We start from the raw sequence: 25,013 nt of genomic DNA on the forward strand, positions 1-25,013 counted from the left end.
AAAGAGACCGATGTCTAGTAGGCATTTTAGTTCTCTCTCTCTAAATTTCAGCAATGAAAATGCCATTTCAACCTTAACCATGATAGGCCAACGAATGAGATATTTAAAATCTAAGGATGACAGATTAACGAAAATGCTATTTCAAACCAAATCATAATAGACCTAATTGATTAACAGACAACGCCTCTCCTAGAAATGTAAGGACACATCCTTGATATATATATGTTAACTTGTGCGCGCAAATCGAGATGACATATTCTTTTCAACCATTTTTCTGACACTTCCAAAGTGCGAAATGTAATCGTCCGGCAGCATGCATGCATCGTTGCCGCCACGTCTGCCACGACCACAACGGCCACCACCGCCACTTCTACCAATTCAGTTTTCTGGACATTCTCTTGATTCTCTTTTTTGTCAGTATTTTGTTTGATGAAGCAGACATGTTTATTCAACCACCGATTTCGCCCCTCCAGGATAATTTTTCTGTCCACCACCTAAACAATTTATGTGTTTACATTGGCCAAATCAGTCTCAGCTTTCAACTGTACAGTAGCTATTTCGGCACCAGGGCAGCGCTCATTTGAGACAGAGATACAAAGAAAGATTGATATATTATTTTCATCGTGAAATTTAATCAATATAATTATTATAAGCTCTATCTCCAACTTGGTTTTATCGAGCTTTTACATCTGGTTACGTTATAAATAGTAATTCTTTAATATTCATAATATACTTTTGTTTTATCATCTGGGATCATTTTGGTAAATTTAATTGTAATTTTTATTTTATTGTGTGTGTGTGTGTGTGTGTGTGTGTGTGTGTGTGTGTGTGTGTGTGTGTGTGTGTGTGTGCGCGCGCGCGTATTGGCCCGTTACATATTGATCTTCGGTTAGATAGTTTGAAGCAGAGAAAAACGAGTTTGCAAAGCCAGTTACATACCAAAAAAAGACAAAATCAAAAGGTTGCCACTTCCTACTAGTTATTATCTCCTCTATCCTCCACTCTCTTTTCTCTCTCTCTCTCTCTCTCTCTCTCTCTCTCTCTCTCTCTTTCCTTCTCTTCACAGCTACGAGTTAAATAATATTATTACTTCTTCATTTTATTTATAAGGACCATTCAAAACATTTTATTCTTTTCTTTATTACTGGCAACTGTAAATAAACACATACACATACAGAGAAAGAGCGAGAGAGTATGAGAGAGAGAAAGAGAGAGAGAGAGAGAAAGAGAGTCTATAACTGGTGAGAAAGATAGAGAAAGAGAGAGTGAACAGGAAGACTAATTTTGGATTTTTCGGTTTAGCAAACTTACTTTTCCTCAATTCAAACAAGCCTTTAAATATTTTAAATTTAATCGAGCGATGCATCAATCTTTCTTCGCCTTCTCCAAAGAATAAAACTGGTACATCTATAAAGTCGAATGGGTTGATACGTCGTACGTAGTGAACATAATCCCTAAGATAAACATTTATTTCTGTCCCTTGTTTTCTGTCCTTTTTTTCCAGGATAAGTTTCTTGGGGGGGGGACACCAGAGAAATCCTAATATGCGACAATCGAGAAGACTTTTTTAAGTACAAAATTAGAAGACATGTATCGTTTTATTTGGGGGGGGGGATTGGACGAGAAAGCATAATTGTAGATGAACTAGTAATTGAGGAAGCACGCAATTGACGGAGCTTTAAATAATTGCATTTTATGTCGTGTTTCGTAAATAAAATAAAATAAAATAAAAAGTAAAAGTCGATACATAGAACATTTCAAAATTAAAAGGCATAATTCTTTTGATGTATGTCCAATTGGAAATCATAAATCCAGAGATAGTTTTTAATGAAGAATCATGTGGTTGGAAAGCAGTAGCGTGCGAATTCAGTGGTCACTGACATCCTAATTACGTCATCCAATCATGTTCAAACTATTTCCCTTTCTCATAATACTCGTATTTCTTAGGACTAGGACTTTGGGACACACAAGCAAGGGGTTGGTCCCGTTAAGAAGGCCTTGTGGGGTTGATGAGAGTTGACTGCGAGCCGGATGTTGACACATCCACAGTCATAGACTGAATAAAAAAATTTAAAAAAAAAACGTCTTGTACGTACCGACTTGACGCAAGGCTTTTGTTTGAAAAAAAAAAAAAAAAAAAAATTTTTTAAATTGATTGCGAACCAATGGGAAGCTTTGGAGCCTTTAAAAAAAAAACGTCGATTTCCATCGCCGCTGGGAGCCCCGGAAAATATAAAAGCCGAAGATTTTACGAATCAGGGAGAGAATTCAGCAGGCGGATTCGAGAAGAGAGTTCGTCTCGCTACGTCAGTGAACGTACAGACGGATTCTGTCACCAAACTTTAAGAAAGAAGAAAAGAAGAAAAAAGAAATTGTAGCAGAAACAAATGGGACTTTTTCTTCCTCGAATCAATGCCTCTTCCCTGTGCTATTCGGCTACATCTTGACCAGTCAGGGGTACGGCGCATTGATACTTCCTATCCCCAAAGGAAATCGGCCAGCATCCGGTTTAAAGAAGAACAACTCATTCTTACGCAGAGAGACACCAAACGCAACGGACCCCCTTTTCTTCTCTCTCTCTCTCTCTCTCTCTCTCTCTCTCTCTCTCTCTCTCTCTCTCCACCTTGGTGTTATCTTTACGGTATCGACGATTCCACTGGAATAACTACCGCGATAATACCAGGTGCCGGAGTCCAGCTTTTGACAAGGAAAATACCACATTCTCCTCAATAAACCTTTTCTATGACCTTTTATGAAGTTGTTGCGTTTGTCATTTCAGAAGCTTGTATCGAATTATTTATTTTATTAGGGTGTGCCCTAAAAGCATTACAAACCCTAAACACCGTAGTGGGCTGAAGCCAATTTTGCTCCCACGTTATGGGCCGAGCACCTTCATTTTACTGACCGTTGTCTGATTCACACCTAAACCAACAAGTACAAACCAAAATGAAGTCTTTTTTGTCGATTTCTCTCCGTACTGACCTTTCTCTCACACATTCGCGAACGTTCTCCTCCACAACTAAAACGAACACTTTTCACTTACAGTCCATCAATAAATAAAGCTGCTTTTCACACTTTTAAAATTTAATGTATATCTTATTTATTTAATGGGGTCAGATAATTACATGTTAAAATACAAACCTGATCAAACCATGGGCGATGGCCTATTTACTAGTAAGTGACGTCATACTAGTGATACAAGCAAGTAAGACTTATCGAACAACCAGACTATCAATGATGAATTATTTTTTTTTTTTAAGAATTAGAAACTTTTAAAAAAGTAAATAAAACATTGTATTGAAAAAGAAAAATAAGGAACACGATTTATACTGAATATGAGCTTTGGTCAATACTAGACTTAAAGCTCATTAAAAACGGACAAAAATTATAAACCAATGTTTAAGAATGAGTGCTTTATGCCAAATTGATGTTGTGTATAGTGCTAAATTTGTGTGCATTTTTGCATTAAATACCTTAATCCTTATAAATCCTTAACCGTGCATCGAACGGATAACATAATACTCTACTCGCTGCACCTTATCATGCCAAAGGTCTATACAAAATTTCAGTTAGATCGGCCACGTATTTTCCTAAAAAAACTGAAACAGACAGACAGACAAAAAGACAGACAGACTAAGAGAAATAGAATATAGATTTTTTTTTAAGAAAAAGGATCAATTAAAAAAGCAAGGGGTTGTTTCTGCGTTAATGAAACATCGCTTTGTTTAATGGATTTTAAATTCTAAAATTATTTTTTTAAATTTTTATTATGCATAATTTGAAAACAATTTTCTTTTACATATGAAGCTACAATGAAACACACATGCACATCCATACACACAACGTAAAATCTTCATTAATTCTATTCTTACGGAAATTCAAACCAATTTAAGCTGAATTAATGACCGTTCCGCTCACAAACAAAACTTGCTTATTTTGGTCACACACACGCACACGTACACGCGGTGCTGTCTTATAGTACAGTAAGATATGTATTGTCTTATAATACAGTAAGATATGTACTGCTTATCAACATAGATTTCCTTTCTTGAACTTGACTTATACTTGAGTATTTGAGGCATACAATCAAGGAGATTGTCCCGAGCATCGCGAGAACATTACCAAATCTCTGCACACGATTGGCAGAAAGACGATATCAAAAGAAAGATAGAAATGTCTATCCATATAAAACCATATCATTTTTTATTGATAACTTGTTAGGACTACAAAAAAAATGAAGCCACGTATGCACGTATGAACTAAAGTTGAACACATTTGAAAATGGTAATTTTCCGAATGATCATACGACACAGAACGTCTATCATATTGACGCAAGTATTAACACCATTGAGGAATAAAATATTAACCAAATACATACATATAAATATTGTATTAATAAAAGGTGAAACTGCATAATTTGTTTCATCGTGTAGGGAAAATCGTAACTTACTTGACTAGCTTCAAAAGGTCAGTCGTGTAACAAAAAATAATGAAAAAGAAAGGAAAGAAAGGTTAAATGGCGAAACCCTGTTGTTTTTATGGTTGACGGTCACGTGAGCGCGCAGACCGTTGCCGTTTCTATGCAATTAAGTCAGGTGAATGAAAACGGGCGTGAAACGAACAAGGGAACGAGTTTGAAGAAGGCGTGCTAGATATATAGTAGTGTGCAAGTCAACTTGGAAGAATGTCAGGTTTTAGAGTTGGAAGTTTTGACAACAGAGTGTAAAGTTTTGGAGTTGGAAGTTTTAACAACAGAGTGTAAAGTTTTGGAGTTGGAAGTTTTGACAACAGAGTGTAAAGTTTTGGAGTTGGAAGTTTTGACAACAGAGTGTAAAGTTTTGGAGTTGGAAGTGTTGACAACAGAGTGTAAAGTTTTGAAGTTGGAAGTTTTGACAACAGAGTGTAAAGTTTTGGAGTTGGAAGTTTTGACAACAGAGTGTAAAGTTTTGGAGTTGGAAGTTTTGACAGCAATTTGTCGAATTTACCCGAGAAATTTTTAGTTTAACATCGTTCTATGTCTTAAGTTGCTTAGTTTGTGTTTATCCATTACGTCTCTGCATTTTATTGCATTGTATTGCATTCTATAAATTATCTTTATAAAAAATAAAGAGTTGACATTGAATGATAGTCCACAAATTGTAAAACACTCCAAGCGAATAAGGATAATATAGATAGCCATGATTATTTCGGCTGTTAAATTGTGTTCTTGTGGAAAAATATAAATTGGCTTGGCACTTTAGAGGATGTCCGTATATTTGCTTGCTTTTCATTTCATACACATTTGAATGGGTATGTCAATAAGCAGAATACAAGTGTGGAGAAAGAAGTTAAAGCAGCTGCGCGTTTGTGCCTGCAGAGCACAAATTGAGAATTAAGATGGCGCCCGCAGGTTTTTATGTGGAAAAAAGTCTCGTGGAATCTCGGGGAATCTCGGAGAATCTCGTACCCTGGTTCCATAAATAACGAGGAAAGGAAAGCGGGAGGACAGACGATTTTTAGTCACTAAAGCGAACGGACGTTTGTAAAAGAAGAGGTAGAAGAAAAGAGTGTGGTGAACGAAACAAACAACGACTCGGTTGAAAGTAGAGTTGTAACGAACACAACAAGATTCTGGGGCACCGAAAATCCATACCAAGTTCATGCGTGTCCAATGCATCCAGTTAGTCACCGTATAGTGTGGAGTAACCTCAGAAAGGCTTATTATTATTATTATTATTATTATTATTATTATTATTTGAAAATATGAATGAAAATGCTTTGATTGTAACTGCTGAGAGATATAGAGATGGTATTGGTCGCAAGAAGATGGAGTAACTGCACATGCATCTAGAGCCACAATGGTTGTTAAGTGTGATGTTTCAGGCTCAAAAATCTCTCGAAATTCCGATTGTGAATGACCTCCACGTTCACTATTAAACAGCGCCATACTTTTGGCTTTGGGCCTATCTTAAAGACAAGGTGTATGCCAACAAGCCTTGAATCATTCAGGAACTTTAGGTAAACATACGACAGGAAATTCTTTCCCTACACTCTCCGATGTTAAGAATTGTCATTGAGAATAGCTTAGAAAGAGCTCAACTTAGCGAAGCCGGAAATGGAGGCTACTTAAGAGACATTATCTTTCGTAATTAAGTTAGAACAAATTTCCACACTCTAAACTGTGTAATAAAAACACAACTAATTAAATAGTCATTTAAGAAAAAGTTGCTTCATTTTCAAACTGTAAAGTGACTTACAGGCCATCCTGTCTATATATAAAGATATGTTTTCTCCGTAATAAAAGCGTCGTTAAATGCAAATTCAAAATGTAAGTTTAGTAAGTGAATTCAACGCAGACTAAAAAAAAATAAACAAACATTTATTTGTTTATAAATCAAAATACTTTCGACATAAACTCGTCTTCATCAGAAGAGAGTTTTTTTATCATGAATCATGAAACACTAGTGTCTGTTGATATAAAATATTTCGCATTTATTTTGAAAATTTTTTTCGTTATATATATATACATATATACATATATATATAAATATATATATATATATATATATATATATATATATATATATATTGTTTGGCTGTGGAATTTATTATATACAATCTCTCACATTCTGAAAATCCTATCATAAGTTGCTCGCTTGGTTAGCATTGCTGGATGGCATCGTCTTTTCGAGTTAAAACTCCTACTTGTGAGACATCGGCTTGGGGTTATTAGCTGGTTGGATGACCGCGTCCCTTGTTGAGACGAAGTAGGTTCATTTCACAGTTGGATTTCGCGGTTTGCTTGAGCTGTGTTGGTTAATGGAAATTCTTTTGTGCAGGGCGCTTGCTCAGTTGGAAGAGTGCTTGCCTTGCATGCAAGAGGCTTGGGTTTCGAAACCTGAGTTCGGATGTGTCTATCTGATGAGCCCAAATGAGGAGGAACTCAAGTCTTGGGCTTCCGGTTCTTTGACTGTCATGGCTCTTGTAGGCTGCGACGTTGTTTAGCTGTGGAATTTATTATATATATATATATATATATATATATATATATATATATATATATATATATATATACACATCCACATAGAGTACAGTTTCACTGTATAACAAGATCACAGCATCAGTGCAGCTAGACCAGCAACTACCTCAAGCCAGGATTAAAACTCGACCATCTAGGTGACAGTCAGCGCTTCTCACAATATTTGGCTGCTGCTGAGATGGGTATGCAAAAGCAAAATGCTTTAAACATTATCCAAACGCCTAAGCTCAATTTGTTTGCACAAAGTGAATTGCGTTTTATGCTAGCATCAGTTTATAATGATGATATTTTTCAAAATAAATATTAAATATTTTATACCAACAGACACTAGTGTTTCATGATTACGCGATCATCAGTAGAGGAAGTGATAATTACTACCAGTCGAGAGTTTTGTGGCCAGTCACAAAATCACCCTTGACTTTGTAGGCCAGTAGTCTATCTCCAGGTCACCAGAAATTAACACAAGAATTGAATGAAAATAGATACCTATAAATGTTAAATAAGCAAGAATACACAGTAAACAGTCAGACAGTATCTAATGACAAGAATTCAAAATATTGAATGTTGTGCTTAGGTGGATTGCTTTTTTTTCTTTTGATTACCTGATTCCCTGAAAAGGGATAACTTCATTTTCTTAAAGGGGCGCCTATAATGTAAATATTTTTAAATATGTATATATGTACAACGTATCCCAAAAGTGGGTACATTCTTCACGTTTTTGCAAATATTTAAGTATATCTCTTCTTGGGACAAAATTGACAAAATGACGCATTGACACAATGAAAAGTAGTCTGTGTGCAGTTTATATAACAGAGTTAATTGATTTTGCCTTCAGAATAAATCAAAATATAACCATTAAAAGTAACATTACCTGCCAACAAAATTGAGTACACTCTCTAAGGAAAGTCGTTAATATTAACATACACTATGTCGATTGTCAAGATTTTGTGTGGCCACCATCATTATCCAAAACTGCCTTTACTCTTCTGGGCATGGAGTTTATCAGAACTTCACATGTAGCCACTGAAGGGTTCTTTCACTTATCCATGATGATGTCGCGGAGCTGGCAGATATTTGAGATTTTGTGCACCTCCACCATCCATTTGAGTATCCATGTTCTATTGTCTGGAAACATGCTTGGTCAGTCCATCATTTATCCTCAGCCTCCTCAGTAAAGCACTGGTTGTCTTGAAGGTATGCTTGTGGCCATTGTCATACTGGGGTACTGCCCTGCAATTCAGTTTCTAATAGGGAAGGGATCATGCCTTGCTGCAATATGTCACAGTACATGTTAGAGTTCATGTTTCCCTCAATGAACTGTAACTTTTCAGCACCTGAAGAACTCATTCAGTCCCAAACCATGACATTCCTACCACCATGCTTGACTTTAAATATGACACACTTATCCTTGTATTCCTCACCTGGTCACAACCAAACATGTTTGAAGCCATTAGAACCAAACAAATTAAACTTCGTCTCATCGGACCATAGGACATGGTTCCAGTAATCTTTGTGTTTTGTTGACATGTTTTCAGCAAACTGTGGGCTTTCTTGTGTATCGTCTTCAGAAGAGGCTTCCTCCTGGGTTGAAAGGCATGCACACCAATTTGATGTAGATTACAGCGTATGGTCTGAGCACTGACAAGCTGACCCACACTCTACAATCTCTGCAGACAGCACTCCTACGCTGATTTTTCAAAGAAAGCATTTGGATGTGATGCTCAGCATGTGCGCTCAGCTTCTTTGAACAACCTACCCAAGACGTGTTCCGATTGGACCCTGCCTTTTTAATATGCTAGATATTCTTTAGCTAGTATGCTGCAACTCAGTTTCAGGATGTTGACAATCTTCTTGTGGCTTTGACCATCTTCATGTATCACAACAATATGTTTTTTTTTAAGATCCTCAGAGAGTTCTTTGCCATATAGTGCCATGGTGGAACCTTCAGTGATCAGTATGAGAGAGTTTAAGAGCTGCACTAAAAATTTGAACACACCTGCTCCCTATGCACACATGGGCCTAGTAACATTAATGAGTCACGTGACATTTTGGAGGGAAAATGACAAGTGGTATTCAATTTGGACATTTAGGAGTGTAGTTTCTTAGCGGTGTACTCACTTTTGTTGAAAGGAGTTTAGTTTTAATGGTTATATTTTTAGTTGTTTTTAGGGGAAAATAAATTAACACTGTTAAATAAGCTATACACAGACTAATTTTCATTGTGTCAAAGAGACATTTTGTCAGTGTTGTCCCATGCAGAAGTATACTTGAATATCTGCAGAAATGTGACGATTGTACTCACTTTTGTGATACATGCATGTATGTATAAAAAAGCCAATTTTGAATTTTTTTTTATTATTTATATTTTGTTATATTTTGCCGGGTACGCAAACTCCGTTTTTTCTAGATTCAACTTATTTAACCTGAGCTCAGTGGATGACTCAATGGGTGAAGTTTTTCTGTTAGTAAATAAATAAACTCCAATTGTTTCTGCGTGATATAATAATCAGTAAATCTACTTTGTCAGATGCATCTATCCAATGTTTATTCATATATTAACGTACATTTCTATCATCTGTTTAATGCATTTCGTGTAGTCTGGCATAAAAAAACGACATGTGTTTCTAATGCCCCTCGATATATATATATATATATATATATATATATATATATATATATATATATGCATACATACATGTATGCATGTATATATATTTAGATAGATAGATAGACGGATAGATAGATAGATAGATAGATAGATGGATAGATATTCTCTTTGATTCTGCGGGCATCTATAAAGCCGAGGTGCTTCTTGCGTCTTGTCATTTTCTGTTTTATCCATGAACTGCGACAAATTCCGCCCTATGGAAAGCAGATTGTCAGGAAAGGCAATCGCTTGATAGGATTATCCGCAGCTATTCAATGAAATTACGCGCATTGGTTGGGTTGATGTTATAGACTGATTCGACAGGGAGGGGGGGGAGAGACAACGAATGGAAAAATTTAAAAAAAAACAAAACATCTAAGATCCATTATTTCTTTTTCCAGACCGACTCAGCTTAGCAGAACACATTTCTAGGAGTAGTGTCGGGGGAACATCCCAGGGAAGAAGGCTTCCAACATTATGAAGCGCAGATGGCCACTGTCTGTTCAGTTGCTATAGCTGAGTGCCATGGAAGGAACTGTTGGGCATGAAGAAAAAAAACTGTTTGCCTCTCCCTCTTCGCAAAAAAAAAAAAAAGAAACTGAAGTAATGGTTGGGGTCATCAGTCTAAAGTTTGGAAATAAACAGCATCATTCCTAATGAAGGCAGGGATGACTTCTGTCACTGGGTTCGAATCTATCGACTGGTGTTAATCGTGACACCCTGCACTGATGATTCTTGAAAAGATGAAACACTAGTGTTTGTAAGTATTTAATAATTATTATAGTAAATAATCATGTCAGCCCTTTTAAGAAACTCGTTTATTATCATTGAGCACTTTCAGTTGAATTTAGCTGTTATGGGCAGATCATCATATAATGAGTAGATCAGTCTGGCAGACATTAAAAAGCATTTAACAAAATAAACGTTTAAATTCAACAGCATTTCTCGCGATTAACGTAAGCCGAATGGATTAGATCCTAACCAGGGATGACTTCTGTCAATAATTATATATATATATATATATATATATATATATATATATATATATATAGTGTCTGTGAAGATGTTTCTAGCTTTATAATACTCATTACAAAGGAGCCATACGTATATATCTATTATTATATTAAATGTGAGTTACCCAATGCTTTTCTCATCAACCTTTTTCTCTATAGACTTTAATAACACTTAGTCCCGGGATTGAGTTTTGTTTAGAAATCAAATTCTGCTTTAATAGCTCTAACTAGCCGTAATCTATATATTAATACGATAGCGTGAGGGTTATTTATATATTTTGTGTGTCACACTTACATGCGAGTGACTGTTTGTTACTTGCGGTGTTTGAGGTGTGTGTTGACCAAAAAATAAAAACAAAGTGGTAGTAGGCAGGCAGGCTCGAACCCATACCATGAAGGAGGAAAAGAGCGTGAAACAAAAAAAAAAAATAGAGGTGACGTCTTTGCTGTTGCGCCTATCGCCAAAGCGGAAGTGACGTAGGTTTAAATTAAGGCTACTGAATTGAAAAGAAGGGATGACTTTCGAAAATATCGGCGAAAAAAGTGACCCTCTCACTGTAGAAAAGTGCCCAGTTGAGAGTAAAGGAATTAATGTTTTTAGACAATTTTCGATATTTTCGTCCTAAGGGTAGATCTTCAAAACGATACTCATGAAAACCCTCGCCACTGTCGAAGGTTTTAGACATATACACACACATATATGATGATTGCAACGTCTTTTCAGACGAGTGCCAATCCCTCAGATACTTAATGTCCATGAGCCCAAATGCCTGATGGAGTATCTATACAAAGATGATGTTACAGAATCTTAGCTTTGTACGACAGCTAAGTCTCTCTCTTGGTTCAAAATGTTGAGATCCAGCAACAAGCAAGAGCAAGATAGCCAGCAACAAATTAAACTGCAGACCAGCTTAATGCGGGTACTGGTCTCCCGTTTTATGGTATTTTATATCAGAGATTTGCTTCTCCTTGAAAGGTTGCCTGGCTTACGAAAGGCCTCTTCATCCCAACACACATATACACACACATACACACACAAAAATATGCACGGTGCTAGTTGACCGTTGACCTAGAAAAAGGGTTCATTCGCCCTTTGAAAGGTCTTGTTTTTAATCCTTCAGGGAGACTAGCCGCCCTCCTCACCAAACAAGTCTGGTGGGGGAACCAGTTTAGTCACCGGTGACCCGACCATGAGGCAGGTAGTACTGGGTTACATGGTACCAGTAGCATATGACATGACCTGACAACAACATACATACATACATACATACATACATTTAAACAGACAGGTGAGATTTATATTATAGACGAGCCTGGAGGATGTTATTTGTGAATAATAGCTCCCCTTAAAGTTTCAACTGCAAAAGTCAAGTATCGTGGTTCAATTGTGCTCGAAACAGAAACATTCATTTCGAACGCACACCTGTCTTATCAAAGAACCAACTGTTGATTTTATGAAATTATTTTTACATAATCATTTTTATTAAAGTTATACGTACAAAAGTCAAGTATCATGATTCAAGTGTGCTCTAAAACCAAACATTCATTTAGAACGCGCCCCCGTCTTATAAAATAATCCACAGTTAATTTTATAGGCTGGGCCTTTCTGCTTGTGCGGTGATAAAACTTCTCAAATTCACTTGTGATGTTAGGTTGTATAATGTTTAACTTTGGCTAAAATCAGATTTCCTTCTTTAATAGGCTTGTTTTTTTGTCAATTATCGAGTTTCGATACTTATCAGACGCATTCCGATACAAAAAGAACATTCGCTTACACATCAAGTACCTTCGTGTGAAATTTAAAAATAAAAACAGCTTAGCTGTTTCTGAGTCCATAGGGAACGAACTCATACATAAACACATACACACACATAAACACGTACACATACACATACATACATGCACACACATTTATACACATGCAAACATGCACACGTACACATACACATGCACACATGCACACACACACATATACGCATACGTACGTACACATACACATTCACACACAAATAAACGCATACACACATACACATGCACACATACACACATACGTACGTACACATACACATTCACACACACATAAACACATACACACATACGCACGTACACATACACATGCACACAGACATACACACAGTTCCTTTTATATAATAGTAGAGGTTGTTGGGGACTTGCATAAATCCACTGAAATAAATAGATAAAAAAAATACACTACCAAATAATGTAAAATAAACTTTTGTTTATTTTCGTTAAAAGAAAAGAAATTAGGTTTTAGTGTGCGCCAACGTGGCAGTCGGTAGGAAATAAGGAAGAGGGGAAGAAGGTGAAGACTTGAAAGTAAGAGAGGAAAAGTCCTGCTTTCTGTTGTGGCAAAGTGAGAGAAAGAGAGAAGCAAGTAATGTTCTTTGACGTGCGAGAAAAGCTGTCTATTCAGTTATTGAATTTAACTCAGCGTGCGTTGCTGTTGGTGTCGGTTATCTCTCTCTGGCGGGAGAAGTTCTCCGTGCCTTTTGTATTTCTTTAGTGGATCCCAGAGGCTTGCAAAAATAAGCTTGTTTTTTTTTTTTTTAAATCGAGCCCTGATTGGTCAAAAATTCATATTTTTTACAAAAAAAATGTGCTTTCAGCTACGTCGGCCATTTCTCAAACGTCCTGCTTTTTTACGCAAGAGGTTTGGTGTGGGCTGTGGGTGAACGCTGTAATTTCCGTGCAAATGAATTTATAAATTTTAATGTGTGTATGTGTGTCTTAGAAAAATAAAATAAGAAACAGCACAAGGTATATATTGCTCCTTGTCAAACTCTACATATTTTGGTTCGGTTTGAGTAATTTTTTTTTTTTTTTTTTTTTTACATTTTCTCCCCAAACAAGGCAAATTGCCACTTTGGTGTAGGGGGCTACTATCAGGGGCAATAACTACTGGGGTACTATGCTGGGATTTGGGCAGCAGGATGTCGGTTCACGTTACACTTGAACTTCTGCATGTCAGTACAGTTGGGGAAGCAGGCACCTGGAATGGAATTCCAGAGTTTAGCGGTTCTGAGTAAGAAACTACTGGAGTAGAAAGATCTTTTACATCTAGGGATCTCTATTGTGTGGAGGTGGGATTTAGCTGCCTGTCAGGTTTGTGGGGGGTGTCTACGTCGTGGGGGCACAAATGTCGGCAATTCGTCAGAGCATTCACATATTGCCTCTTCCCCATTCCTATTCACCATTATTTTTTAATTGTTGGATGTGGAAAAAACAGGCAAGCTCATGTTGCAATATTCTGTGTATATTTTTGATTGGCTCGAGTAAATGAGAATATTCACCAATCATCTCAATTGTGAGATAGGAAGGGAAACAGACAAGAGCAGTTTGTCGCACCCACGATTTAACACATCTTCTTATGTTCAGCTGTCATACCATCCCGATTCTTCTCCACCGAACTCAGCTTGAAGTTGTCTTCTTAATATCGTATATTTATCATATCTTCTGATCACTAAAAACCATTAATGTCAAAATCGTACGAGTGAATAAAAGAACAGCAAAAAGAAACAACGTTAAAGGAAGAGATAAAAAAAAATAAAATAAAATAAACGAGAGATCTCACTTTCAGGCAAGAAATGATATTTTGACAGTTAGTCTTGCACCATTAGCCATTTTTTATTATTTTTTATTTTTATCTTTTCGGTTTTCGTTTTTCTCTCTTCTGATTTCGTGTTTTGCATTACCATAAATATTTGAGAGATCTCATTTTTTTTTTTTTTGTAAAAAAAGCAAAAGATGTCAACACTATATATAGAAAAAAGATGAGGGAAATTCAGAATAAATGACAACAGATATTATTTGATACATTATCTCTAATAAGAGGATTGGTTCTTGTACGATTTCAGCGTCCTCAATTCCCTTTTCAAAAGAGACACCATTAAAAAAAAGTATTTTTATTTCTTAATATACGCAAACGAACATTAGTAAATAATTTTTAATTTATCAGAAAAACGAAATAATTGAGGAGAGACTTGGGGTTACTCTCGACAGCATATAGTTTCCCTTATTTTGTCCTTTAGTCCTCACATTCCATGAGCGATGTTTCTGACTTGCTTTTTTGGAAACTATCAATTTAGGTTTGTCAAGCTACCAGGGTCTCTCTCTCTCTCTCTCTCTCTCTCTCTCTCTCTCTCTCTCTCTCTCTCTCTCTCTCTCTCTGACAGAAAAACAAGCCAATATAGTCGGAGTCGTTCCCTGGGCGATGTTTCTGACAAAGGGGGAAGAATTGCTTTTTTGGAAACTATCAATTTAGGTTTTTCAAGCTACCAGGGTATCTCTCTCTCTTTCTCTCTCTCTCTCTCTCTCTCTCTCTCTCTCTCTCTCTCTGACTGAAAAACAAGCCAATATAGTCGGAGTCGTTCCCTGAGCGATGTTTCTCACAAAGAGGAAAGAATTGTTTTTTGGGATCGAAAATTATCCAACTCCCACTTATCACTAGCTTGTTGTTATCTAGAAGTAGTACTTTTTTTAATTTAGCTCCTTACATCAAGAGGCATCATGTCTTGTCTAAGGTGATTTCCATAGATAAACTACCTTGCAACTGAAAGTGTATTTACTTGCCCCCACACGAGAGCAATGTTTTTTTTTTCTTTTTTACTCAAGATGTTATAAAGAACATTATTATAACTAAAGCGATATGTTGGAACACTCAAACGGTCTCTTGAATTCATTAGGAAAAGAACAAGAAATGTAAACGAACATTTCACACGATATCGCTGGTTCTTTTCGTAATCGGTGTATCAAGTAAAATCTTTCTTTGTGTTTAATTTTTAAAGGGAAATATTTTTAAAAGAACTTTTAATTAAACATGTGATAAATGCTAGTTTTTTGTTTTTTTTTTTTTTTTTTTTTTTTGCCTACGACAGTCTTGACTTCGCTTTCATTTAGATACAACCATAATTACAATGGGGATGTCTGTTATTATCGTAAAAATTGGAAATATTTTCAAATTTTCGCCATATATGTGCAAATCGCTCCACTACCTTGTGGATGCCTTGGGAAAGGCAAAGGCTAAAGTAATAAATCCCGACAAAAAATCCAGTTCAGAGTCGTGATAGTTGGATGGTGTAGCACTGCAACACTTTTCCAGCAATTCTTTTAGTTGCACTGGCTCTAACTGTATTGGCTTGCTTTTATGTCAGACTTTGTCTGCAACGCAGAGAGGGGGGCCCTGATAACTAGACAAACCTAGGTCTCCTTATCACCTGCACAGGCCTGCATCCAGTGATCAATTCCAGCTTCGAACTGTATAGCCATTCAGATGCTGCAGTGCAACAGACTAGATGTAGGATGCGATTGTCTTATTAGACAGAAGGTTGCCATCAACTCTTAATTTACATATGATAACGTTAAAAGCAAATAATTTGATTTTTTTTTTAATAAACATATGGTCACAGTCTACCCAGTTTCGAACGTAACCACCTTTCAGAGATTTTTCCGGTCTTTTACTCTTTATATCAAGAACACAATACACACACAATAAAAAAACAGAAACTCTGGAAGGTACATGCGCGTGACTTTCTTTACATTGAAATTGATTATTATTTATTTGTACTTGCCAGATTGAGATGGCTTCCACCTGAGCACGAGCCATCGCAGTCTAGTTTTGTTGATTCTAAGCCAAGTCGCAGAAAATAGCTAACAACGACCGATTCTAACACTTTTTTTGTTTACATAGGCGTCACCACTTATCAAGGCTGATAGCCCACTCAAGTATAAGGGTTAAAGAGTGTAGAGTAGTCAAAAGGACAATATAGTAATCAATAGTAATGGAAGTTTGGTAAATCTGTTAACTTAAGTCGAACGGCTCATCAGAAACTTGTTCACGTTGGACTTGAAGACAACCATATTATAGACAGCTGAAAAGCAGGAAAACGGAAGACAATTCCACAGGCGTGCAGTTCTAAGAAAGAAGCTTTGATCATGGAATCTATGTTTAGGTTTAGGCACAGATAAAGAGTGTGGAAAATTATTGATAATGTTTTCAGCTAGTCTAGTGTTTCTTGTGAAACACTGGAGACAAACTACTTGTGGGCCTGATAGTACTGCCAGATCTTTTTTTTAATTGTTGTTGCCCAGATCTTCAACTGCCCACCGACATGTTTGTGACAGCCAGGTAGAGAGGGGGGGACCTTGTGAATGAGCTCTACCTTTGGTTGATGAACTACATGTTCAAACCGCTAGAGGTTTTGTTGAAGAAGGATGGATTGTGGGGAGCATGGGTATAGTTTTCATTCGAGAGTAGAAACTGGACCATGATCTCCACGGCGGCAGTGTAAAATGCTGTGAAGACAATCATTGTCAGATTGAGTATGCACAATACGCAATCCACTTTTCGAGTGAGATAAGGCACATTGAATGAAAGGATTGGTCCATACCAGACGCTCAGGCCTTTAGTAAAAGTTTACCTTCTTTAAGATAGGTTGACTTCGCAAAACCAAAAAAACCCTTACCTGCCCTGTTAGCTTAAACTGGTGGCAGTAACCGTCCGATTATCATCAGAGAGAGCTCGCTTTTTCATCAGTTTTCCTTTTCTTAAATGTACTCTTTTTACCATGACTAAGATGTACCATTCACCCCACGAAAAACATAATAAACATACATACATACATAAGTCAGATTTTAACTTTTTTCCTTAACCAGTATGTCTATGTAAATACAAGCTAGATATAAAATTGCTTAGTCGTTTATTGATATATGAACTTCCATCCTAAACTAGTTCCCTTCAAATTCACATATATTGATGACCAATACGCTTCTCCATATAAAAAGTCGTCATTCTTCGATCCAAAACATCATATGATATTGCTTGATCACTATACAAATCAGTAAGTACTCAGTTATGAAAAAGGCTTCTTTAACTTTCGTTTCTAAATTACAAATAATATGGAAATATCGACAATGTTCTGTTCGAGGATATTTATAAAATATACATAACAAACGCCTTCTAAACTTTTTTGTTCGGGGCTGAAACTTTATACGATATTACACACTATTTTATTTTTCTACTATTGTGCGTAATCTATACATGCTTAGGTAGTTTCTTTACTTAATGAAAGAGGGAGGATTTCATATTTATCATAATAGCAATTAGTTGAGTTCTGTATTTCTGACGCACCAGTCCATACTAATAAGAAGGTTAGTTACTGTAGAAAAACAGTTGGCATTATCTTAAGCTTATACGCTTTTTTCTTATACATACTTCTTAGAAAAGTTTATTTAATTGTAAAATTCATTTAATTATATAAAATAATAGCTTCCTTTCAGTTTTTATTCATTATTATTAATTCCTACTGTTTTCCATTTCAATAAGACTTTAATTCACATTTTACTTATTATTCAAATCAAGCAATTGTTTTCTGCAAAATATATTTACTTACTCTGATCTTTTTAAAAAGAATGCTTAGAAAAATTATTTAATTAACAAATACATTTATTCATATCAAATAGTATCTTTCTCCTAGTGTTTGTGTATGTAGATACTATTCTTTAAAATGTCTCAACTCTGTGTTAGTGTGTTATTGCACAGATGCCCTATCGTCCGTGTTCTTTCCACTTGTACTATGTAAAAAAGTATATGAATTCAAATGTTTAATATTACAATCCTCTTTTTCAGGAAATCCCAGAAATTCTTGACAACAAAGATCTTGAAGAAAAGAAACCTATGATACCAAAGAACCAATGGGATACTTCCACTTATTACACTGACAGTGGAGATGGCTGGAGTGAGGTAGAATCTACACCAGCACGAAAAAGACCAGGTAGGTTTAGCTATTAGTATTAGCGAATGTGGGGTCTGAGGGGAAAAAATTGCAAAGTAGAGGGTCGCTTTCCCAAAACTGGCACTCATTGGAGCATTAAAAAAAATTCACAATCCTTTCTGCAATACAGCAATATTAATCTTACAATAAGTATTTAATTATTATCTACAAACATATGTTTCACTCTTTTTCGGGAATCGTCAGTGTGGAGAAAACTGTTCTGCTAGTCATAAGTTTTGAACCCAAGGCACAAGTCATCTTTTACTGAAATCTGAATCTCTTTGCTTATGCAGCTATGTGGAAAGAGGTAGAAAAAGGTGCATTTATGTTCTTATAAGCGAACATATATATTAAGCCGCCACACAGATTCAGACATCCCCAATTGATGTAACTTGCATTAAGTATTAATTTGATAGATCATGTTTATTTCTGTTATACACGCATAAATATACACACACACACACACACACACACACACACACACACACACACATATATATATATATATATATATATATATATATATATATATATACATACATTAAAATAGAAAAATGCGAGCATGAAAAGTAATATGGTTAAGTTTAAACATGAAAAAGGAAAGGACTAGTTGTTAAAACTGGTTAAAATTGGAAAAGAAAATGACAGGATATTCTAATAAAAAATATAATAAATTTATAATTTAAAATATTGGAGCATTAAGAATTCATTATATAATGTCATGAATTAAAAATTTAATACTGCAATATTTTAAGTTATAAATTACTTATATTCTGTAGTAGAATATCTTGTCCTTTTCTTTTCCAGTTTTAATAACTAGTCCTTTACTTTTCCATATTAAAGCTTAACCATATTACTTTTTTTTTGCATTTTTCTATTGTAATTCATGATTTTTCCAGGCTTACAATATATTTACTTGTTCTTTGTTTAATTTCAGTCTTATTTTTTTGTCCCCATAAACATATATGTAATAACAATGTATGGCACTCGTCTGCTTTCAATAAAATCTCCCAATTATCTCCCTTTCATGTTTTCATTCTCTCTGTTTCGCTTGTTACTTCTTTTTTCGAGACAGCAGTGAATTAATAGCAACAGCAGTCGTTGAAGCGGAGTGGTTGCTCCGGAAATCAGTCATAAAAAGTGTTGCTTACCTTATAACATATTTTTACAATTTTGAACACAAGAAAAGTCATAAGTTTTGTTTTATTGAACGAATATTTTTTCACAATATAGCTGAGAAGGTGATCTATAAACTGTAATAATTGTTTGAAATTTGGTCGAAAAATGAGTGAGCAGTGAAGTTTTAGAGCACTTCTAAATGACTAAAACTGCCACTTAACCATATATTCAAACACGATAGTGTTTGAATGATAAGATTGTTTATTTATTTATTTTTTTATAAGCAACTGTGTGGTATTTTTTCTTCTTTATTTTCACTCCCTGAGTGCTTTTAAAGAGAGAGAAATTATCTGGCCTTTGTTTATCTTGTAGTCGACCCACATTTTGGGATGTATTATTTGTAATTATTAATTTATTATTTAAATATTTTTACGTGCATAAAATTAAGTCATCCATAAACATGCATGTTTCGAAGTATCACTTCGCGTCAGTATAGTTAAGTTTGTTGATGAGACTCGAACTCGTCGTGGCTCAATAAGCAGCCTGGTGTTTTACCAGAAGACCAAGGAGGCTCATCAATTTTCATGCACGATTTTTATCACCTTTAAATGTAAGATTGTTGATTTATTAGTCTTCGTGCGAAAGACCAGGACTCAAAATATTTTAAATAATAATAATAGAATAACAAAGACTTTCGCTGGCGAGGACTACTATTGACCGTAACCAGTTATACAGTCTTTTTGAAATTTTCATCACTATTTTTCTCATTATGTACTGAATATTTGTTAATGAAACTTACATAAAATATGTTCCTTATTAAATTTTAAAGATTTTCTATTCTGAAAGAATTTTTAAAAAATGTAATCTAAAAAAGTTATTTTAAAATTTTTGTTAAAAAAAATTCAGATTTTCTCATTATTCAGACCTGTATTACAAAGAAGGGGTTGCAGAAATGAGTTGTGATGTGAGGAGAAATACAAACTGAAACAAAGAGAATATTCAAACCTATAATAATACAAAGAGGGGGTTGCAAAAATGAGTTGTTGTGTGAGGAGAAATACAATCTGAAATAGAGAGAAGGAGAGTTTTAAAATATAATCTTAAAAAGATAAGATACAAGTTAGAAAAGCATTTCCTCCAAGGCATGAAAATTGTTAAACAAAATGTTTTTACTATAGTCTTTAAAAATAAAAGTACAAGATTCAATTTTAAATTTATTTATCTTCAAAGTGCACTTTTATAAATTCACAAAGTCTATTTTAAACTCTATAAAGGCAGGATAAGCTGCTTCTAGCAACCCCTGTCCAGTGAGATATCTACTGGAGAGGTAGAAGGATCCCACCATTTTTCCAGCTACCTTGGCAACGGATTTGATGTATATGTTCCATTTAAGATCTGGATTAGAGTCAAGCCCAGAAGCTCGTCAAAACATGCAGCCTCCTCAAGACGAGAGCCATTCATTTCAATTGATGCCAGATGGGGATCAAAGTGTTGATAATTTAAAGGTAGAAGCTTGGTTTTAGATACAATAAAATTAACCAGACACCTCTTTCCTCATTCTATGACGTGCACAAGAATCAGAGGAGAGAGAATCAGAGAGAACTTTGTCATTTAATGTCTACAAATTCCCATTAATTACTTTAAATTATTTTGTTTTATAAAAATCAAATTACTTAATCAATTTACGTGATATTTGGAATATGATATTTGCATTTTGTCCTGGGTACGTAGATCATATACACTTTCTTTTTTTTTGGGGGGGGGGCTTAATGTTGGAGGAATTTTGGATAAGAACCTTTGATTTGTAGAAAATACGGTTGGATTGAAAAAAAATTTATTAACGATTTCATGGGTAGCATTGCTTAGGGGTTACTTTCTATTTTTTTTTTTCAACATTATTTTTCCATGAGACAAGCATTACAAAATAAGAATAATAACACTCATAAAAATGTCAAGATCAAACATTAAAAAAAATTCTGTTACAGCTTTCATACCTGGAGACGACTAGTGTAAGATTGTCTATTGTTCCAGGAAAGTGTTATTTGAGATGTACATCTGAAAGTTTTGATCATCTTATGTAGATGGCGTACACCCATTCGTGAGTTTGTAAAAATAATAACGGAAATAAAAAATGTTTTATATGTTGATTTCTGTTAAAATACAGGTTGTCCAAAAAGTCACAGAAGGGTTTCGAACTTAAATAGATTCTTTATTTTTGATGGCATGTTTCTGTAATTTTTACACAATCTGCCTAAGACATTCGGAAGTGTAAAAAACAATACAATATTCAAACAATTTTTATTCATGAAAAATAATGTCTTTTAAATATTGCCTATTTTCAGCTTCGCATATTTGTGCTTTTTCCAAAACATTATTGATGGCAGATTGCAGAATCTCTTGATTGCCATGTAACTCCCTCATATCGTTCCTGATGTTTTCCTTCGATTAAGCTCGCGGAAGATCAAGTACAACTCCTTGGTCTTCAAATCAGCACACAATGTTTCGAATTGTGTTGTGACTTGGGCTATCCCTTACATGAAAATGGCGTCGATAAGTTCTTTGAGTCAAAACAATTGATTTTGGTAAAACAATTTATCAACTTACATACATTGTTCAATGTTATACTTATCTATAATTAATTTGCAAAATACTATCTGCAAAATAATCTGAAATAGAAAAGAAAATAATCATTAATACTAAAAGGACAAATATGTTTAACCCTTTAATGACTTTTGGGACACCCCGTATCTTCAACGGTATGAAGCTCTCAATATCAACGATTATCAATCAGTTATGTCGATGTGATACAGGGTACTTTTCTTAATGTAGCGTCGAGGAGTTTCTGATATCAAGGATGGGAGGCTGCTCCAGTCAGATATTGAGTATCAATTCTACGATTGAAGTAGATATTGGAGTCTTTAATACATTTTTTGTTTCAATCTTAACTGAGACAACTCAGTGATCAGAAGATTCCGGTGGAAACACATGAGTGAATGAGCACTGTTCAAGACAAATTTGCCAGGAAAAGATTAGGAATTGTTTGGATTATTCATCTTGAGTGCTATTTTCACTACGTTTCGGTCGATGTAACTTCCGACTTTCTTCAGATGTATCTTGTTGAACTTGGAAATATTAACCAATAAGAAGATCCCCAATTCCTTAGAAATAGAAGAAAGAAGAACAGAATGCTAGGAAGAAGAAGAAGAAGAAGGAGAAGAAGAAGAAGGGTTTGTATTACTATACACATAGATTCGAACAAGTTGTTAAGAAACAAATATATAACAAATAAATGTTATCAAAGGCAAGATAAGTTACTAACTGGATCATTTTTAAGTGTTTTTATTTGATGTAATATAAACATAAAGTTTATTCAGCTCGGACAACATACAGTGTTTACCGATGTATTAGAAAATTAAAAATGGCGCCAGACTCTCTGTTGAACACGGTAAGTTTGGGAAAATGAGTATAAAATAAAAACTATACAAAATACTTTTAGCAACAACAACAACAACAACAAAGCTTAAAAGAAGAAGACGAAGAAGAAGAGCAACAACAAAAGCAACAACAACGACAACAACAAAGTTTGAAAGAAAAAGAACATAGCGTCCAAGAAAAGGAAACCCGAGAAGAATTTTTCTAAAGAAAAAAGCTTAAACCCAATTCCCCAAATTCTAACGTGGATCCTTATTGTCGGCTTTCCCTTGCTTATTATCTAACATGAATTGTTAGCAAACCTACTCATATCCTCAATGCTGACTGACATTTGTCTAGTGTTCTTAATCTTTTTCTGACAACTTGTCCTGAACAGTGTTAATCCACTCTTCTGTTTCCACTGATATCTTCTGATCACTTAGTTGTATTAATTAAGTTCGAAACAAAATGTAATGAAGTCCCTGATGTCCATTTTTACAGTGTATCGATACTCAATGGTTGACTAAGCTAGTCTCATAGCTTTCATATCAGAAATTCCTCTGCATTCCATTTAAAAAAAAAAGGTATCCTATATCATATCCGATATAACTGATTGGTTAATCGTTGTTATTGAGAGTTCATCATCATCAAAGATATTTTAGTCAAACTGCCAGCCTTGGTACACCCATAAATGTGCCGTTAATATTGACTACAGAAAAGACTATTTCAATGGTTTTAAAAGAAATTGATTCTCTGAAATCAAGGCTGCCTTTAGGACTGCTCGAAACCACTACAAATGGGTTATAAAAGACGTGACAGAATCCTATTCTAGTCCATTAAATAAAGAGTAGCTGAGCAGACCTTTGATTCCCATGAGTTTCTGTGAATAACAATGTCCTGGATAGATGTATATTTTCTATTTCAATCCAGAAACATTTACATCAACTTCCACCATTTGAAATCGGGATCGCCTATGAATGACTTCTATGATGTAAAACACACTCGGAGTGACATTCATATATCTACATATTATTTTCAATAACAAAAATCAAAGCTATTAATACATACCTGTGGGGATACATGGTCTCTTTTGTCCACTTCTGTTATAGTCGCTACATTTCCTTGACACCGTTTCGTCTAGTGGTTGTTTTACAACAAACTTCTTTTTATGCAGAAATAAATACCCAAGGAGACATTCGCTGAGAGTTTTTCATAAATGGTTTTATTTGGAAATAACTGACGAAAGAATTAAAGACTAATGTTACCACAACTAATTATTTACTTCTTAACTTTCTGACTTACTAGAATGAGTAATAAACACGGACAGAAAACATTTAGGTAACATTCTGCTAAGATTATCAAGTTGTCTACATTATTGGTAGTGTTTCATTTGTACGGCTTCCATGGAGAGACTGATTGGCAAACATTTGTTCCTTTCAGCTCAAAAAGGTGACGTCATTCCATCGTTTAACTCTGTTTTATCTCACCCTTGAGCTGTTGCCCACTTCCACAATTTTATGGTACTCATCTTTCATTCAACCTTGGAATTGATTCTGTCTTACAGATCTGGGCTATCATGCACTCAGTGTGACCCTTGTCAAAATCCATACTAGTTAACTTAATCGGTAATGACGTCTCTAAAATGTAGCATCCATCCAGGTGCCAGCAAACCTATTGACCTGACATCATTCCAATCACAGTGCTTAAAAACCTGCAACCAGAACTAGCTCCTATTTTCCAAAACCGATCAATCGTTTCTTAAATTTGAACTGCTTTCGAACATCTTAGAAAACTGTATCAATTTGCCCAGTATTTAATAATGCTGGAAATTGGTCTTCTGTGTAGCAGTACAAATCAATCAGTGTCCTGTGTTCCAAGTTAGTTGAACTTGTGATAAATCAAGAAGTTACCAAACATCTTAGCAGAAACAATCTACTCGGTGACAAGCAATATGGATTTGGTCTTGCAATTGCTGATGTGCTATGTGCAATATCACATAGGATCAGTGAATCTAT

General features: G+C 35.1%; 1 protein-coding gene across 1 annotated transcript in view; it reads left to right on the forward strand.

Annotated features, from left to right (window-relative positions):
• The window catches only part of LOC145242520 (protocadherin beta-2-like), a 424,086-nt gene that overhangs the window by 359,672 nt on the left and 39,401 nt on the right, over positions 1 to 25,013 (forward strand). Inside the window, exon 3 of the mRNA XM_080105589.1 lies at positions 18,324 to 18,468. Coding sequence (XP_079961715.1) covers positions 18,324 to 18,468 — 145 coding nt within the window. The remainder of the gene's footprint in view (positions 1 to 18,323; positions 18,469 to 25,013) is intronic.

This window comes from Euprymna scolopes, chromosome 21 (genome assembly GCF_053919585.1).
Source record: "Euprymna scolopes isolate OS-2025 chromosome 21, ASM5391958v1, whole genome shotgun sequence".
In the NCBI taxonomy this organism is placed as follows: domain Eukaryota; kingdom Metazoa; phylum Mollusca; class Cephalopoda; order Sepiida; family Sepiolidae; genus Euprymna; species Euprymna scolopes.